Below are 20,668 nucleotides of genomic sequence, written 5' to 3'. Positions count from 1 at the left end.
ACCTATCTGGTCCCTTCCATTCACCACTTTCTGGGTCTCTTCACATCACCTGGCAATTATCTAAAGATAGTGGAGCTGCTCGCACTGGACACTGCCCTTCTGGTAGGTTATAAAACCTGTCTGCCAGAGTTAGTGCATCTTTGTCAAAAATCAAGAAGTTAATAGTATAAAGCGCTAGATTTAGAAGTTCTCTAGAGTTACCTGTGACTCCCCCTTTCTTTTGTTTTTGGAAGAGTGTCTTAATGTCTCTCTTTATCCTTTCTACTATTGCCTGTGCTTGAGGATTAAAGGGTATGCCAGTGGTGTGTAAAATCTTATACTGTGCACAAAAGTGTGCAAAATTTTTAGAAGTATATGCAGGTCCATTATCTGTTTTTATTGCTTATGGCACACCCATAATTGCAAATGCTTGGATAAGGAATTCAGTGACCACTCGAGCTGTCTCTTTTGCTGCTGCTATTGCAAAAATGAATCCTGAAAAGGTATCTACCACAATACGGATAAAAGACAGATGTCCAAAAGATTTATAATGAGTCACATCCATTTGCCAAATTTCATTGGATCTCAAACCACAAGGGTTCTTCCCTGGAGGCAGTGTAGGAGTGTGGAAAAGAAGGTAAGCTGTACAGGCTTTTACTATGCTCCTAGCTTCCTCTCTTGTTATTTTAAATTGTAAATGTAAAGCTCGAGCAACCTGATGATATTTAAAATGAGATTCTTAGGCTTCTTGAAATAAAGGAGTATTGGCCAATATAGTTAGAAAGCTGCCTTTGAATTACCATCAAAAATAGGACCTGGGAAGTCCACTATGAGAGTGGACATGCAAGATATAAATCTTACCTGGATGCTTTCTCACTTGCTCTTGAAGTTCCTTAAAGAGCTGATATATATTAGAGGCTACAAATTTTATTTGGCTGTGGCAATTCTTTGTACCACACCTACTGAATAGGTTGAATCAGATATTATATTTATATCTCCTGGATAATAAGTAAGAGCTAAAATGATTGCATATAATTCATTCTGCTGAGTGGACTGAAAAGGAGTTCTGACTACTCTCTATATAGTTAAGTCATGAGAGTATACAGCACAAATATTATGTTTTGTTGCATCTGTAAAGATAGTTGGTCCTTTAAGAGGAGCTTTAGAAACCTTTTCTTCAAGAACCCATCGCCAATTATGTAATTGTCTGGTTATCTTTAATGGAGACCCGTGTGTAAAATTTGGAGCTGTGGCTAATAAAATTTGCCATTCTGGGATGGTTTTGCAGCATACATTAATTTGTGCATTAGTATAAAAGGTGTATGTCTTGTCAGGTCTTATCTCTGATAATTGTACTGCTCGCTTAATGGCCTTTAATAAAATTCTAGCCACAAGCACTCGGTAAGGAGTAAGGCGTTGTTCTGGTTGTATTGGGAGGTTCACCCACTCTATCACACTGTTTCTTTGATGAAGGACTGCTGTGGGTGCCTCTTGTGTAGCAAAAACTGATATTTCCAAAGGTTTTTGAGTGACTCTTTCAACCACATTGGATAAAACCAGTTCAACTTCTCTCAAAGCCTCTTGAGCTTATTTTGTAAGCTGATGTGGTGAGTTTAAAGCACCTACTCCTCTTAAAATGTCATATAATGGTTGCATTTGATAGGTAGGTAGGCCTAACACTGAATACATCCATTGGATATCTCCTATCAATTTCTGAAAGTCATTTAAGGTGTTTAGCTTCTCTATTCTTAAGGAAAGTTTTTGTATTGTAAGCACCTTAGAGTATACTTCATATCCTAAATATTGAAAAGGAACATGTATTTGAATTTTTTCTGGAACTATGTACAGTTTGTAATTCTTTAGTATTTCTATGGTCTTTTGTAGACACGCTTCTAACATTTGTTCCTCAGCTGCACATCCCAATATATCATCCATGTAATGTAATAACATTACTTTTGGAAAAGCTTTTCTTACTGGAGTAAGAGCAGCAGAAACATATATTTGACACATAGTAGGGCTGTTTTTCATTCCCTGTGGCAAAACTGTCCATCCATATCTTTTATAAGGCTCAGCTAAGTTAATGCTGGGCACTGAAAAGTCAATCTTTTCATATCCTCCTTATCTAGAGAGATAGAATAGAAACAATCCTTAATGTCTATAACCCAAAGAGGCCATTTTCTAGGCAATTGAGTAGGAGATGGAAGTCCAGGCTGAAGAGTTCCCATAGTTACCACTCTTATCTCCATTTTAATGATAGGGAAACTGAAACAATCAAAGATTAAGTGATTTGCCCAGGATTACACAGCTAATTAATGTGTGAAACCAGACTTCAGATATTCAAATAGTCCTCTCTAAGCCCAGAGATCTATCCAGTGAACCACTTAGTGGAATGAAGGAAATTCTTCATCTTTCCCTAAAGCTAATTCCTTATTTCAACTTTTTTCTCTCTGTCAACTACTACTAATTCTACTAATCACTCAGGCTCTACTCTTTGGAAATAACTTTGGCTTTTCCCATTTTCGTTCTTTTTTTTGAAGTTTGATTTTTTAAAATAATAACAGCTTTTTGTTTTTCAAAATACATGCAAAGATAAGATAGTTTTCAACATTCACTCTTGCAAAAACTTGCAATCTAAATTTTTTCTCCCTCCCTCCCCCATCCCTCTGTCCTAGACAGCAAATAATCTAATATAGGTTAAACACGTGCAATTCTTCTAAACACATTTCCACATTTGTCATGCTGCATGAGAAAAATCAGATCAAAAAGAAAAAAATAAGAAAAAAAAGGCAAACAAACAATAACAACAACAAAAAGTGAAAATATTATGCACTGATCTATATTCCTTCTCCATAGTTCTCTCTCTGGATGTTCTTCCCATTTTCTTTATCTTTTGTATGAAACATGTCCTTAGTTCCATCATTTTTCCTCCTTTGAAATTGCTCTCAAAATTATTCCTTCCTTTTTCATTCCCATTGTCTCTACTCTTATCCTAAACATCTGGCTTATTATAAGTCTCTCAGCTGCCCTTCCCCAACTCTATTTTTCCTGCCATCCATGTTCTGTGTACCAGACATAGTCAACATAATCTGTCTGAAGCTCCACCTTCATTCTGTCACTCCCCAGCTCAAGAATCATCATTGGTCACCATTATATATCATATTATATCTCCTCAACAAAACTTCTTTGCTTGGCTTTTAGGACCTTCTGTAATCTATCCCTGTGCCAAATTTGTATCCAAATTTATTTTCTATTACTCTCCAATGCAAATATTGGTTCCTATTTTTCTTTGCAAATGCTATGGTCATCCTAGTCTCCATGCTTTTCCTCATATTCACCCCTTTTCTCAGAACGCTCTTCTTTCCCTTTAGTAATCCAAACCCTAGCTATCTTCCTAAACTTTCCCAACTAGAGTTGCAGAAATTTAGAACAGTAACAGAGCCTGGGCAAGTCACTACTTTCCTGGACCTCAGTTTCCTTATCTCTAATGTGGAAATGTTAATATTTATACAAGCTTATCTTAAAGTTTCCACCTAAAGATGAGCTACTGTTGTTGGAGCAGGAATACTACTCAGGACTCTTTCTATTGCATCATACTCTTTCACCAGACTTTTCTCTGATAGAATGGGTGAATGACAATTATTTGTTTCAACAGCTGCAGAGGAAGCAGAAGCAGGCACTGTGAAGCACTTAGAGCTTGGTTGGCCATCAAAGATGCCAAGGTTATCTACTGCATCCCTGGCCAACCCCAGTCATTCTGACTTTTGTCTTGTTAGTGTGGACTTTGATGACTTGAGAAAAGGTAGTGAGGATGATGACTTTGTGCAACTCTATCTCACTTAAATAGAATTCATGTACATCAAGACATCATCCATGATATCACTGGTTCTCTTCAAGAATGAAAGATAAACAATGTCTTTCAACATGAGACATGGAATGAGAATAACTTCCAACTAACTACAGTTGAACTAGGGGAATGAAAAGGAAATCAGGGTTATTAAATGCTAGAAAAGAAATTCCTTTTCACTGACTAGTGTAAAACAAGTTTGAATTTTTTTTAGTCTTCATTGATCTCTTCTTTGAATACCTATAATAAACCATTGTCATATAATTAAATTTTTAATGATAGAGATTGTCTTACAGTGTTTGCTAGTTTTTTCATGGGTTTTTTCCATACTGGTTATACGAATTGAAGTGAAAGATCACAGATTATACTTATTTTGTATTTCTTTGTTGGCTTTTCATTTCCCTCACCCCATCCCCATCTCCCAATGCCTAATATAGTGAGCACTTAGCAAGCCTCCCCTGTTAATTAAGGTTTCAGGGAGTTGTAAATTTGTTAAGTCATTTGATGAGTCCATCCACAGACCTTAGCAGGATCCATCTTAATCCATTCTTAGTCTTTCCCAGGGAAAAATAAATGCTTTCTTTTAAACAAGTTACAATATTCATATAGGGCAGTTAGGTGACATAGTAGATAGAATGCCCTGGCTTGGGGTCAGGAAGACTCATTTTCCAGAGTTCAAATTCAGCCTCAGACACCTACTAGTGTGTGAAGCTGGGCAAGGCATTTCATCCTGTTTGCCTCAGTTTCTGGATCTGTAAATGAATCAAAGAAGAAACTGGCAAAGTATTCTAGTATCTGTCAAAAAAAAAAAACCAAACCCAAATGGGGTCATGAGGAGTTGGACAGGATTGAACTGAACTGTATTCATAGAAAAGCCTTCAGTTAAATGAATCAGACTCATAGAATATTAGAACAGAAAAGAATGAGGCCTAGAAAGCTCAAGCCTCAACACTGAGCTAGTTCACTTGTTTCGTAGAGAAATTTTTAGAAGTTTTTGGAACTTCTGCCTCAGGGTCTACTTAAGATCTGGCAAGGAAAAGAACATTCCCTGAATTTGGAGCCAGGAGAGACCTGGATTCAAAATTTCCCTCTGACATTAGGGTGGGATCTTAGACAAATCATTAAATCTCTGAACTTCATTTTCTGCTTCTGTAAAAATTTAACACCACCACTTATCTCTTAGGGTTGTTGTGTCAAATCAGTTAATATATATAAAAGGCTTACATTTTTGTTTTTATAAAATACTTTTAAAATCTTTAAGTACTTTATAAATGCCTCTTACTCTCTTAGAATCTACCTCAATCTTTATTCGAAAATATCTAAATTTGATCGGTATAGAGTCTCCCCTCCCTACCTCAGCTTTTCTCAGACCCTCAGATCTGGAGGAAGGTGACATTTGTTCACAGGTGACATTTCAGAAGATGTGCTCCGGCTTCTTTCGGGTCTGGTTGCCGTAAGGATGGCGCCAACCACCCGTAGGCTGTGTAAGTTTGTTCTGTGACCGGCAAGGTTTTCCCCTCCTCAGGACTTCCCTCTCTGGAGCTGTGTTCCCATTTTCCCGCTGGCTTCTCTGTTTTTTTGGGATAACTGCCTGGTCTTGGTATATCTGAGTAAGGACCCTGACGGATGCCCTAAGGTGAGGGGAAGGTCTTTGAATCTGTTTTGTCACTGGACAGGCAGGGTTGGTGATGGATTAGTCTTCTCCCCAGGGAGTTCTGGGTCAGTGGAAGTTCAACTGATAAGTTTTTTTCCAGAATCGAGTAACCTAGAAACGCCGCCAGCAGGGGTTTTACCTCTTTTGTGGCTTTTTTTTTTTTTTTTTTGCATTGATTTTAAAGTTCAATCCTAGCTGCAATGCAACTTCTAATAGAGCCAGAGAAATAGGTAGACCATGCTGAATGAATTGCTTTGGAAGTAAGGTTTTTTGGATAAGGGGGAAAAATCCAGGGTGGAGAAAAGGAAAAAACAAAAAGCAAAAACCTTAACCAAACTTTTTTTTTCTTCTGAGCATTGAAAAGGTACAATATAACCATTTTTTTTTCTTCCAAGTGACCTCACTGATGTTGAATGAGCTCAATCAGACGGTGAGCTCCTTGAGATCAAGGCACATCTCCAGCGCTTAGCACGGTGCCTGGCACTTAGGGGATGCTTAACTAATGCTTTACGGACTGAGAGCTCTGTATTATTTTTTAAGTGGAGTTTCTTCGGTCCCAGTGATTCATTGGGATACCAGTCTCCTCCTGACTTCTGGGGATCCTTCTGCAAGACAAAGGTTCGCTCTGTGAGGTGCCCTCTGTCAAAGCAGTTCCTGTCCTCAATGATGGTATGCAAACTGTTTTCCCCCTCCCCCCTCCCTTTGCAGACGTCCTTGAGCATTTGAGACGGATGTGAGAGGGTTTTTAGTCCTCATGCAAAACAACTAACTAAACATAACAGATGACATCAGCTCGAGCTTTTCAATTCCTGGATGGCAGCGGCGTGTTAATCCAACCTTCATCCTGGATTTCATAAACTAAAGCAAGAGAGGTTGGCAGGAGGACAACTCAGCCGGATTGAGGAAATTGATGACGGCGGAGCGTGAGGGCAACCCAGCGTATAAAACTCATCCCCTTGTAGCCCGATGCTCAGCTACTTCTTTGGATTCTTGACGGCTGTATCCCGCAGCCAGGATCGCGGGGCTCTAAGTTGAGCGTTCGCCTACCAAGTCCAGCCTCCTTGTGCGCCAGCCCGGGAATCAGCCATGAAGGGCCTCTGGCTGCTGTTGATCACGCTGCTGGGACCTGCGCACCTGGAGGCGGGCAGGAGTAGTAGGTACGCGGTGGACTGCCCCGCTCACTGCGACCCCAACCATTGCAAAAGCAGCCAGCAGTGCAAGCAAACCGTGCTGGACGACTGCGGCTGCTGCCGCGTGTGCGCCGCATCCCTCGGACAGACTTGCTACCGCACAGTCTCGGGCATGGACGGCGCCAAGTGCGGCCCGGGGCTGTACTGCCACTTTTCCAACCAGGAGGATGCTTTTGGCGAAGAGTATGGCATCTGCAAAGGTAAACACGGGACTTTCTTTGCCCGATCGGCCAAGCATCAGGTGTAGGGTTCTGTTCGCTTCTAACGCCGAAGGAGGTCTTAAACTGAAAAAAGACCTCGGCCGTCAGCGGGTGCATTTTACAGATGGAAAAACTGAGCCCCGGGGGAAGCATTTATATGGCATAGACTTGGAACCAGGAAGGTCTGGGATCGAATCCTACCCCTCAGAAATTTACTAATTATAAGATCAGGGCAAATTTCAATCTCAGTTTTTTCAACTGGATATACATATAATACTATATTAGAATTAATGGAATATTATAAATCTAATAGCACATACCTGATAGGAATACCGTGAAGATCAAATAAAATAATCTAGTACAATGCTTTACAAATGTTAGACGTCATTATTAAGTGAACAGCTGAAGGCCACACAGGAGGTAAATAAATATCAGAGTGAGATATATAAACTCAGGTTCTGTGGTTCCTGTCTCTGCACCCTTTGAACTACTTTATTAAAAGTAGTTTTAAATAATACTAAAAGGACTGTTTTAGAACAAAGAATCGGGTGGGGGGCTTACACACCTAAGGGAAAGAATCGTCTTAGGTAGATATTAGGTAGACAAAAAAGACATTGGAAACAGTGGGCAAAGATAAAACTGAAAACACACACACACACACACACACACACACACACACATACACAGCAATTACAGCAATCAAGATCACTTCAGTTTAGGAAGTCTAGCGGAGAAAAGCATCAAAGAAAGGAAGATTGCAACATCTTTCTTGGAGAGCTATTAAAGACAAGCTAGTTCATCTTTTGTCTTGGATATTTACTGTGGATCTGCCTCAGAGGCAGTGATCTTTAGTAATGGGTAATTCTTTGAGCAGAAAAGATTGTAGGGTGAAAACAACTTCTGGTAAAATATTCCTTGGGAATCAATCAAGTGGGATTTAAGACTAGTTTGAGAGAATACTATCAGTCTTCCAAACACTTAAAAAGGGATTCTCTGATAAACAGAACAAAATTCAATTCCCTTTAGACTAGAGCTGATCATTTAGAACAATATATAGATACTAAGGGATAGATGAAATCTGAAGGAAAGAGCCGCCCTCGAAGTTGGTAGGACAGTTAGTCTCTGTTCCCTTGAATCTGCTTATTAAAAGCAAAGCAGATGGAAGTGTTGGTCAAATTTATTAAAACGTGAATGCTTTTAATTCGAAATATTTTTGAATCAAATTTTAATCAAAAAAGCAATGCTTGTTTAAAAAGCTTTACCATATCAGGAAACTGCTTTCTCTTCTTTAGGAATTATGACAGTAAGTAAAAATAACTTTATAGTAGATGAAAAGAGCTAAAAAGCAATCATGTTTTACAAATTTAAAAAAGCTTTTTAAAAAAGAAAGCAATAAAACATTTGGTATATTAGTATTTTCTTCATTTTATTGCATTTGTAATGAAATTATGCCTTTAAAAATGCAGCCAAGTGTTGAGATATTTAAACCTATCTAATAATTCCTCAATATTTAAACATAATTTAGAAATTAACAACTTTCTCACTCATTGAAAGTGCCAAGAACTAGGAAATGTGTGTTTTAAATTCAAAGTTGTTGTTATTATTGTTGCAGTCATCGTTGTAGTTATTATCTACCAGTGCAGCCACTGTGAAACAGTATGAATGATGGAACTTGATGAAATATCTTACATATCTCATTTATTTGGCAAATGCTTACTGCCTTTTTGTTTCTCTCTATGTGTCACACATACACTCTCCTTCCCCGCCCCCCCCCCCAGCTTTTATTTAAATAGAATTGCATTTTCTGTAAATAGCAGGTCTTATCAGGCCAAAAGACCATGGCTCCTTGCAAGGAAATTAGGGAGGAAGTGGTTAACACAATTATACTTATAATATAGTGAGTATAGGCTGTAGATTGCTTTTCTCCTGGCATGAAAAGGTCTTTTTAACTGTGTGCTCACATATGGGTAAAGAGGCAAGTTGCAAAGATTCCAAATTCTTGCAGCAAGCAGTCTTCCACTGGATTGATGTAATAACTGTTGAGTGATGCTGATTCTAAAGAGATTTTCAGGATTCCTCTTTCAGGCATCCTTCAGATTCTAGAGAAATTTTACTTTGGATACTTTCTTCTCTTTTGGCAAGAATCATTGGTTGGGGAAAGCTTTTTTAAGCATCCTAGGATGACATTTTAAAAGTTATTCCATTTTGTTGGAGTTAGAACTAAGTCTTTCAGCTGTCCAAATTAGCTAAAGTTTGCTTGTGTCTAAATGACCCCAAACATCCAGATAAAAACTGGCGGTTTATCCAAGTTTTTGGTTATCCAGATGTTTAATGCTGTATGGCCAAAATTTCAATCAGCTGATGGCTAGTCACTGAATCTATGTACCATGTGCCTAACATTGTACTAGGTTTTGTGGGTGATTAAAAAAAAAAGTTTATCTGGGAATCCAACTGAACTTTTAGGTTGCCTCTGCTTATGTATTTAGATAAAGCCTGACTCCCTTGAAGTTGTCTGCATAAAATATGTTTCAAACCTTTCTAAATCCCTCCATATATTTTGTTTGACTAATGTCCAAGAACAATGATTTTTTTTATAGTGTTCTGATTACTCTTTGTAAAGGATAGACTGAAACACTTCATCAATGATCATAGAATTTGAATTGGAAAAGAATTATAGATGCTATGTAGTCAGTTTCATCACCTTCACTTTATAGAGAATGATATGGAGACCCAGAATGACTGGAATTGCTATTAAGCAACAGAGATGGGATTTGAAGGCAGGCTGTGTCACTCCCAATTCAAGACTCTTACATTTATTTATCAGTCAATACTATTTTTTGTTTCTTTTCATCTCAAGGAGGGGGAGGGGGTTCCTTATTTCAATGTGTAGTCCTTGAAGCAAGATTAAGCTCCTTAACAATTAGCGGTAAACTTTGAAACTTAAGTAGTATTTTTGTTGGACTTCAGATTTCCAAAGGGCTTGATCATCACTTTTCTGAGAGAAAGCAAGTGTTAGTCAATCATATCCTAATCTTTGTGATTCCATTTTGGGTTTTCTTGGCAAAGACACTGCAGTGGTTTCCCATTTCTTTCTCCAGTTCATCCTTTCAGATGAGGAAACTTGGGCAAAAGGGATTTAGTGTTTTGTAGGGTCCCACAAGAAGTATATTTCTTTTCTGGAGTTGGATCTGAATTCAGTTCTTCCTAACCTCAGGATAGAGAGCCAGGCTTTCTATGTATTGTACCACATTAATTCCTGTAAATATGCCCATTTCAGACTCAGAAAGTGATGGTGGTGGTGGAGTCAGGAGAGGAATATTTTTGCCTGCCTCTTTGAGGGGTACACCTGGGGTTGGAACTCTTGCTTTCTTTCTCCCCCTTGGAGCTGAATCTCCTGTTCCCTATGCAGAGTCTGAAGTTCCTATGATCTGCCAATTGATTGCAAAGTGGATTGTGATATAGTAGAAAGTTGAACTTAGATTCATAGACCCAAATTCAAATCCCAGCTCTGCCCTTTATTACCTATATGACACTCTCATCCGTAAAAAGAAAAACTTAATTAACTTATTAAAAAAGCAGGGTGCGTGTGTATGTGTGTGTGTGTGTGTGTGTGTGTGTGTATGAGAGAGAGAGAGAGAGAGAGACAGAGAGAGAGAGAAACGGAGAGAGAGAGAGAGAGAGAGAGAGAGAGAGAGAGAGAGAGAGAGAGAGAGAGAGGGAGAGAGAGAGAGAGAGACAGAGAACATGGAAGAGTAGAAATCCCATTGGACTGGCACTGAAGAAAAATAAGGTCTAGTGCCATCTCTTTTACCAGCTGACACTGGGGCCTCTGGTTTTCTAATGTAAAATGGGATCTTTTTCTCTGAACTTCCTCCTACCTCTAAAATGCAATTTTTCTCTCTGGAGAGAATGGCTATGTATTAGCATTTTTCTTCTGTTAAATTTTACGATAGAAATAATTAAAGGAAACAACCTAACCTAATGGATATAACACTGGCCTTGGAGTCTGAAAAACCTGGCTCTGAATCCTGCAAGACAAATTATATTTCTTAGCCTCAGTTTCTTCATATGTAAATTGGGGCTAAATCATACTTGCAACATTTACCTCCTTAAGTCTACTGTGAAGATCAAATGAGGCCATGTATGTGATATCAGAGTTGGAAATAACCATAGAAATTACTAGGCCCAACTACCTAATTTTTTAAAAAGAAGGAATTGAGGTCTAGAAGGGCTAAGAACAGAACCTAAATTAAAATTCAGATCCTGTGACTTGAAGTTCTCCATTGCACCATTATTATTAATCCTTCACTTAATTAGGTTTGGCATTTCTGATCTGTTTGGAAAGTACTTAAGTCTGAATTTTAATTTTCATTTTTTAAGGAAATTAGCTGCTATAAACTAGATGTATTTAAAGACAAATTGATGCTCATCTTCAAATCAGAACTACAGAAATTTCGCGTACACAGCAGCTAAAGAGTAGAAATAATCAGCTCCTTCACTAAACTTTTTTTTTTAAATCCTGAAGACTGTCCTTATGGTACCTTTGGAATGGGATGCATACAGACCTGCGCATGTTCATCTGGCATATGTGACAAAGTTACCGGAAAATGCATAAAATTTTCCTTTTTCTCATCAAAGTTTTCCAAAAAGAGATTCATATCTTCTTCAGGTAAGTCCTGACTTTCAATTTCACAGAGTTATAATAACCATGTCCTGAATCTATAAATCACTCTTTTACTAATTAATAATTTTTATTTTATTTTAAGAGGATGAGTAGGAAAAAAAAAAGAAGTGGTTGCTAGGTATTCCCAAGGGAATATGAGTATGTAACTCAAGGGGAATGCAGGCTAGTTTTTGTTATTTATTTTTTAAAAAGGATTTTTTTTTTTGGTAAGACTAAAGCACATTGTTTAAACAGTAAGGGATTTCTTGGAAAATTCTTCTTCCTTTTCATGAAGAAAATGGATCTGGTTCTTAGCTAAATTAGTACATTTTTCAGATGCGAGAAGTTAAAAATTAAGATATGGAAGTTCAGTAAATTCCTCAGTGAGCACCTTTAGGTATTCACTAGCCAAAGTTACACACCTCCAGTTTTCACATAGAATGAATGATTTCAATGATGAAATATTGAAGGCGCTGCATTATAAGTGAACTTTAAAAAAAAAAGCACTTTGGGGGGCAGCTAGGTAGCCCAGTGAATAGAGCAACAGCCCTGAAGTCAGCAGGACTTAAGTTCACATCTGACCTCAAATTTAACACATCCTGACTTAACACGTCCTGGCTGTGTGACCCTGGGCAAATCACTTAACCCCAATTACCTCAGCAAAAAAAAACAAAAAAACAAAACAAAACAAACCACTTTGATGCTCATTTATTGTCTTGAAATAACAATATTCCTGAAAATGTATAGATAGTGAAGTAAGAAATGTTTGCATAATGAGTGAGATTATTGAAAGAAGTATTTCATCTATTTGGCATGTCCAGGCACTAGCCAATCTCTCATGGTTTCCAGCAGATTCCTGTCCATAGGCTTATTTTAAAATTGTAGGTCTTTAAGAACCTGAAATTATTTCTGCAAAGGTACTCCCTCTGCTAGTACTGATCCCCATCCTTGTGCATATTCAGGAACCATAACTCTCATAGGCTGCTGTGGCCTGGCATCCAGACTTTATGAAGAATTACCACTCTGTTGTCTTGGCAATGAGCTTTGGCCAGCCTGGTTCTCTGATGGCAGCCAGCCCATCCAAATTGTTTCTAAGTTAATTGGGGGACCAGCCAGAACTCACAACTTATTAGCACTGACAGAGTTATATTCATCTTTGAGTACTATGTTAGTGGAAATTGGGTACATATTAAACAATTGATAATTATTTATTGTTAGATGATTAATTAATATTGGGAACACTCAGTGAGGGAACATCAATTGCCAATGCAGATCAACAATTTATTGGCAGCTTAGAGTAGGAGTTCTTAATTTGGGGTAGGCACCCTGAAGTTTACAGACTTGAGGATCCATAAACTTGGATAGAAGAAAAAAAAATACATCTTGATTTTTATTGACTCCTAATTTAAATTTACCATTTCCTTTAATTATGAATTTAAAAAAATTATTATTCTGAGAGGGAGCTAGATCACCAAAAAGATTAGAAATGTCTGTCTTAGTAGAACTAAGACTGGTACAGCTTGCTTAGGGGCACAGAACTAATATTCAAAGTGAGCCTTGAACTCAGGCAGGTCCTCCTGATTCAGCTTTTCCATAATGTCATGTTGCCTCTTTTAAATGGGTAGCAAATTATTTTTATAATATTATCTAAAACTACTACTATTCACTAACAAGCTATTTGTCCTACTGTCCTTTAATTGAAGTGTTAGATAATTTTGTAAGTCTGGATTTTCTGATCCCTTACATTTTATATTAATTACAAAGTAAATATATACATGTATAAAATGCTTTGTAAACTTAAAATGCTATATAGATGCCAGCTTTTGTTGTTTTCTTATTGTATTTAGTAAATGTGTCTATTATGTCAAACACAGGTGTCTTCTATGCCAGAGCATGGTATTGGAAAATTATGTACATTACAAATCATGGACTCAGTTATTCACATCATTTCATATAATATCACCAGGCACACTAGAAAGAAGGCAAAACATTGATCCTTGAAATGAACTGTAAATCAAAATGCTCTTAACCATGGGATTTTCTTTTCAAATTAATGAGTATAGGGAGGAGTTGGTAACTAAGGTAAATTTAAGTAGATCTTTGGAATATTTCATTTAAGAAACAAATTTTTTTTGTCAACTTAATAGAGCATGAATCACAAAGGCTTGTCCTACCAGACTGGGAAGGATTTGAGTATTGGGCTGATGACTGACAGTTATTTATCTCTTCCTTGAGGAGCAGCCTAACCAAGAGCAAAGGAATTTGTTACCACTTTGCCCACATGGAATTAAAATTTGGGTTTTGGTGACAGCAGATCTTGAAGATGATATTCAAAGTATTACAGGGATTGCAATCTGTTTTGGTGGAGGTAATCCAAACTGAGGATTCCACATGTCTTTGAAATATTGGACTGGATGAACATATGTAATAATCTGCTGTTCATCCTTTGTTTTCAAAGAATACCATGTCATCAGGGAGGTGATACCATGACATGCAAGTGAATTGAATTGAAGTGAGGATTGTCTGTGCAAAGCCACCAGTCTCACTGTTCTCTACAGAGCCGTTTGGATGTAGTGGCAAAATATAAATCAGAATGACAGGAGATAACCCTAGATGCAGGGGGGAGCTTTTCTAAGTTAATATCTTTAACAGGTCTCACTTTCTGAAATAATGTCTATTTAGTGATTAAGGCTAGGTAACAATTGAAACAAAGAGTTACCTAGTTTTAAAAAAATGAATCAATTTGGGAGGGGAAGACCCTCAGGGTTTCTGGCCAAAACAGAAAAAGATCCTATTCACATACACCTGGGTCAATCTCAAACCCTACAGTGAATTAGGGGAGTGTCTATCCCAAGCTTGTAAAATCTGCCCATTGTGGAAAGGGCAGATTAGAACAATTTGTTCCAGTGGTCATTAAGGCAGGTGAAGGAAGTACTGTGGACTGCTTGGACCTTGGTCAGACATGAAGACACTTCATCATGAGTTATTCTGTCTTGACTTTGTCCTGCCACTGGACAATGGGGGCTTTAGAAGAGAGAGTAAGTCTAAGGACTTCGTGCAACTCTGCCTCACTTAAATCTAATTTATACATGAATCAAAAGAGAAAAGAGAAAAAAAAAGAGTCAGTCAGGGCCCAAACAGTGAGTATCATGTAAGTAGCTGATAAAAAAGGAAAATCCACTCATATTTTATTCATATTTTTATATTTAACTTAAAGGAGCTTCTTTTCTTTTTTATATCTTGGCACTAGAAATGGAATGAGTAGTAGCTGAACTTGTAAGTGAAATATTGTTCATTCTTTTAAAATGTTTATGGCTTACCTAGAGAGCCCTCAAAACCTGCATGGTCAGTGTTTCATGTGATTTGAAAATATTTTGGTTGGTCAGATTGCTTCCAATATAGATTCAAAATCACAAAAGCACATATATGAGCTCTCTCTTCAGTGAGATCACACTTCTTTCATTTTAGAAGTAGATGCACACATTGTCAGAGTCACAATGTAGACTGGTTTTACAAAATGGGGGTTTATTTGGTGGTGATTGGCAGGAGGATATATCTGGAAATAAAAGCTACATAAAAATAAAAATCATAAATAAAATCTATTTACAAGATTTTTTCCCTCTTAACCATTTTCAGCTAGCTCTCTTTTCCATTTTGTTTTTTATAAAAATCTGGGGTCAGAAAGCATCATGAGAGAACCTCTTGCTTATTCCCCTCAATTAAACTTCACTGACATGAAGATCTAATCCTATTCCCCTGTCCTTTTTGTCATTTTATAAAGAAGGAGATTCCATGGCCTCCCAATTTAATCTACTCTAGGATTTAACAATCCTCAAGGACAGGAAATTCTTCTGTATGTCTAATTTACATCCTTCATGTTGCACCACAAACACCATTTCCTAATGTTCAGTTCTCCTTAGGAAATGAAAAGCAGCTGTTTTCCCTAAATTTTGTTCCACTCTCTTCATTTTTTGTCAGGTTACCTAAAGACCTTTAGTTCCACCTTGATCTTTTATGTTCAAATTCATTTTGGGGTTGGAGACCAAGTATGAATGAAATAAAAGACTTCTGAACTCTTTGCCATAACTCTTTTGGGAGATTTATAAACCTTATTCCCCCTTCTTTTCCTACTATGCATTCCCTCCCTTGGCCAATGGGACAAGAAAGATCATGTGCCTGGGAAACCTGCTTTATATATTTCTGATTGAGAGCAGGAATCCCTGGAAATCTCATGTAAACTCGTTCTCAGGAATCATACAATGGAGTGATACTCCATAGTAACCAAGCCTTTCTAGCCAGAACTGAGTCCCCAATGGGACTACATATTCCTGATTTTCCTTGGTTTTATATATGAAGAAACTGAGGCCCTAAAATTTAGGTGACTCATTTAAGGTGACACAACTAGTAGATAAATGAGGCAGGATTTGATTCTAGGTCTTTCTGACTCTTAACTCAATGCCAGTTACCATGAATAATATCTCTAGGAACTTAAACAGCTAGCTGCTTAAATGGTCTAAGCATTTTACATATATCATAAGCTTAAGGTATATGAACTAAAGAATATGGAGAAAAGACTCATTAGTTCAGAGCCTCAAAATACATAAGCTACCATCATAACTTCCTAGATTCTTAGGACTGCATGGGATCTTGAGAGTCAACTAGTCTGGTCCTTACTAGAAACAGGGGTTTCTCTACTTCTGAATTCCCTAGGACTGATTTAGCGCAAAATTTTAGCATCCATGGAAAACTTTAACTTACAATGGCCCTTTTAGGAAGATACCATGAAAGCTATGCTTCAGATCTACAGATAGATGCCCAGGAAGCATGAGCAGCAGTAGGATGCTAGACTTGATAACAGAAAGACCTGATTTCAAATCTCATCTCAGATACTAACCAAGTACAATCCTGGGCAAATCATCCAATCCCTTGAAGTGTCATTTTCCTCATCTGTTTAAAAAAAAAAAAAAAGCACCTTTCTCAGAGGCTTGTTGTAAGGACCAAGATCATCAATTATTGATCATTTATATAGCATTTATTATGAGCTAGGCACTGTGCTAGGTTCTGATGATACAAATGTAAATAACAAAATAGTTTTTACTCTCAAAGAGTTATAAAGCACTTTGTGCCAGCAATTATTATAACATGGCTGATAAGAAAATGTTTTCCCACAGATTAAGGATTTCAAACACAAAGTGATAATTTTCTCAAAAATCTCTGTATCTTATGGAGGTAACAAAGACACTGGATCTGATTTTTGTTCTTGATCTTTACAGAACATGACATGGCTTCTGGAGATGGCAATGCAGTCAAAGAACAATTTGTGAAAAACAATGCAGCTCACCCTCCAGTAACAAAATGGTTAAAGCCCCGCTGATATTGGGTGTGGTTTGATGGACAGCCAAATGAGTACTCCCCTTGAAGATTGTTCAATGCACAGTCACACATTTCAAGAGCAAGCTAGCTTATTCAATAGGAAAACCTGATTTCTGGAGACCAAATATAATCCAGTGTGATTCCAGTGGAGGGAGGGATGGGAGGGAAGGGGAAGATTACTTAAATTCTATCAAATGCATATGGCTGGAGACTTTTAGATATTTGTCTTGATAAGTATTTGAACATTAGACATGTTCTGGATCTATTAGATATATAGCAATAATGAAGAACTAAAAGAAAAGATATTTAAATAATACCAGTGTTCAGATGTGGTGGCCAAAGAGAAGACATCCAGAACTAAAATTCCCAGCCTGTCCTGTGATTGGGATGGATACTGACAACAAAGGCCCAATAATGAGGAATGGGAAGACTGGGAAGGGGTGGGATAGGAGGGCACATATTATATGCCAACTTGAGTTCTTGTAATGCCTTTTAATTCAATATGGTTGTAATAGGATTGAGTGCTTTCTTTCACATTGAGAGAAACAAAAGGAAATCTAAACGAGAAAACCCAATGGAAATAAGTGAGATGGATGTTTGCTGCCCATATGAAGATTGTGTAGCTGTGGGTAACACTGGGGACTACTTCTATAAACTCAGATGACTTGTGGAAGGATTCTAGAAATTATTTTAAAAATTACTTTCCACCTCAGAGGCAAGATATGGAGACATTTTTGTTAGTTTTGGGGTAAAGGGAAAATATTTATATATTTTTATAAAGATACATGTTATTATGATTCATCTTGTATGCCCATATCTATCTGTTTCTTGAGGAGGTGATCATGGCATGGAATATGCAGAGGATGGTAATGAAAAAGTTGAGAACTCTGCCTAAAGGCAGAATGAACTTTCCAAATATGAGTAGCCCACTTTGATGGCAATTATAATAATAGAAGTTATAAGCATAAGTGGAACCTCAAACACTTCAGCCACATGACAATTATTTTTTGTTAGATTTCCCCCCAAAATGTACTGTGACTGAAATGTCATTCAACTTCACAATTGCAAATGACTCCTTGAGCAAGGCAGTAAAAGGAAAGCTAATTTTAAACCAGTAGCTAATGTTCTGACTTTTCAACTTTGAGAGATTTGATGCTTCTTTTTTAAAACCTGGAAAATGGGGATATATGGTGGAAATTGGGGTACAGTTATAATGATCCTAGCATAAGCAATACCATTATATGAGATGCTGGCCAGGAACATTTACGAACTATTTTATTTGGAGTTAAGAATTGAGTTATTGTTATTATTGTTGTTGCTATTATTATTATTATTTAAAAATGATTTACTATTTACATAGTTTATTTACATAAATTGTAGGCTCTAAGTTTTGCCAGAGTTGTGAATGACAGGTGGGGTCTTTGAATGTAAACCTAATAAGCTGTTTGATTTTTCTTTTTAAAAGGACATGTTTATTATTGTTCAATAAAAACCAACTGCTATTATTGTGGGTCTGCTCTTGATTTGGTGTTGTACTATTCAATCTGGTATTCTTACCTCTCATCAGGACTATTAAAATATTGAAGTGGATATATAGATTTCTTCTTCAGCCTCTACAAACTGTTGTTAAAATTCTTGAAACATAGGTCAGACTATGTCACTCTCCTGTTGAGTAATTTTCATCGACTCTTTCCTTGTAGGCTAATATACACGTCTTTGACATTTATAAAGACCTTGACAATTTCTTTTTTAGCCTAGTTTTCCTTTTCCTCTCTATATTACAGCCAAACCAATGAGTCAAGTGTCTCTTGTGCTCTCTTCCCTGAAGGCTCAGTGTAGCTACTATCCCCTAAAAGCTTTTCTGAGCCTCCTAATTGTTAATGCTCCCTTTCTCATGGAATGACTTGCTATATACATTCACTCCCCTCATTCCAACAATTTGTTCCAACTGCCATGAAGGCACAGTGAAGTAGGCACTGTGGAATGCTTAGATATTCATTAGTCATCAAAGATCCAAGTTCATCCACCTTATCTTGGGCCATTTCCAGTCATCCAGACTTTTGTCCTGTCCCTAGAATTTGATGATTTTAGAAGAGAGAGACTGTCCATCTTGTGCCCACTGCCTGACTTAAAATCCCATTCATGCAAAACATCACTCTATGATGTCATTAGTTCTTTTAGAAAGCAAAGGATCAACAACCACAATGACAACAATGTTATTCTTGATTTGGACAGTTTTAGTTTCTCTCTAGCTTCCCTTCTAGGTGATAATTAGAAAGTAGTTTCCTCATTGACATTCCTGCTTAAAAAAAAAAAAAATCTCCCTCTACCCAGTAAGGCAGCCTGGGACTTGAGCAACATCATTAGTTCCTTCTCACAGAGAACTCCCTGGAAAGTAAATAAGTTCTGTCAGCCCTGCCAGGGATGGGGAAGAAGACCAAAACTTAATGATGAATCTCATTTACTATGTATAAGTTTTCCTGTCCCTACCCTGAATCAGCAGCTAGACATGTTTGGAATGACTACAGTTTCCTCTCTGTCACTGGCAATACTGCTCCTCATTTTTAGTGAGTATTTGTTTTCCCTGATCCTGAAGGATTAGTTAGATGAATTCCATTTTCTTTCACTCACATGAAAGTCAATCAATCAATCAGTCAATAGTCATTTATGAAGTGCTTACTAAATGTCTGGGATTATACTAAGCACTTCAGATAAAACACAAAAACACTTGCTATCAACATATAGACAGGATATATATATATATATATATATATATATATATATATATATATATATATATATTATAAATGGGAGGTGACCTCGGAGGGAAGGCACTAGCAGTGAGAATAAACAGGAAAGGTTTCTTTTTTTGTTTGTTTATAAATGTTTTTATTGTGTTTGTTTTTTTTTCATTTAATAGTATTTTATTTTTCCAATTACATGTAAAGATAGTTTTCAACATTCATTCCTACAGATTTTTCTCTCTTCTTCCCCTTCCCCCCTCCTCCACAAGACAACAAGCAATCCAGTATAGGTTAAACATGTGTATTTCTTCTAAACATAATCAGTATAGGTCTCTTAAAGAAGCTGGGAATTGAATTGAATCTTGAAGGAAGCAGGGGACTCTGGCTAGAGGAGAGGAGGGAGGACAATCTGAACATGGGGCAGAGAGATGACACCCAGTAAAAAAGCAGGTTTGGTTTGTTTTCTAGCATTTTATAAACTAACTAAGGGAAATGATAAAATAAACTAATATTTAGAAAGCACAGAGGCAGCATGGTCTAGTGATAGAATTTGGATTTTCAGTCAGGAAGACTGGATCAAATCTCACCACAGACATTTGCTAGCTGTGAGACTGAGCAAATCACTCTCTCTGTTTCCACATCTGTAGAATAAGGGAACTGCATTTAATGGTATCTAGGGTCCTTTCCAGTTCTGTCTATAACTATACATCTGGAAGGACCCTTAAAGGTCACAGAGAGAGATTATAGCGGTGATGAGAGGCAGAATCCATATTTGAATCCAATTACTCTGCTAGTCTAGCACTCTTTTCATGGCACTACACTGAATTGATAAGCTTACAAAATGCTGCAATCTAATAGGTATGAGTGTGTGTGTGTGTGTGTGTGTGTGTATTCAATGCAACGAAAAATCAACAAAACTAAGCCCATCTTTAACATTCTTGACCCCTTCATATATTTAGATTAGTACTCTAAGCATAATTCTAGTAGAGAGAGCATGGGGGGCAATTAGGTGATGCAATAG

At 37.3% G+C, this 20,668-nt stretch overlaps 1 protein-coding gene across 1 annotated transcript; it reads left to right on the top strand.

Annotated features, from left to right (window-relative positions):
- The first annotated feature begins 5,903 nt into the window (after nucleotides 1-5,903).
- On the top strand, nucleotides 5,904-18,409 carry ESM1 (endothelial cell specific molecule 1). Its single transcript, XM_003759360.3, is given in 5 exon segments — nucleotides 5,904-6,462; nucleotides 6,464-6,529; nucleotides 6,531-6,867; nucleotides 11,393-11,536; nucleotides 16,804-18,409. Coding segments are annotated over 5 exon segments (723 nt in total). The 5' UTR covers nucleotides 5,904-6,387; the 3' UTR covers nucleotides 16,905-18,409.
- Nucleotides 18,410-20,668: the final 2,259 nt, after the last annotated feature.

The sequence above is a fragment of the Sarcophilus harrisii genome, chromosome 1 (assembly GCF_902635505.1).
Source record: "Sarcophilus harrisii chromosome 1, mSarHar1.11, whole genome shotgun sequence".
Classification (NCBI taxonomy): Eukaryota; Metazoa; Chordata; class Mammalia; order Dasyuromorphia; family Dasyuridae; genus Sarcophilus; species Sarcophilus harrisii.
The sequence above is the reverse complement of the archived record's forward strand: the minus strand, read 5'-3'. Positions and strand labels throughout refer to the sequence as shown.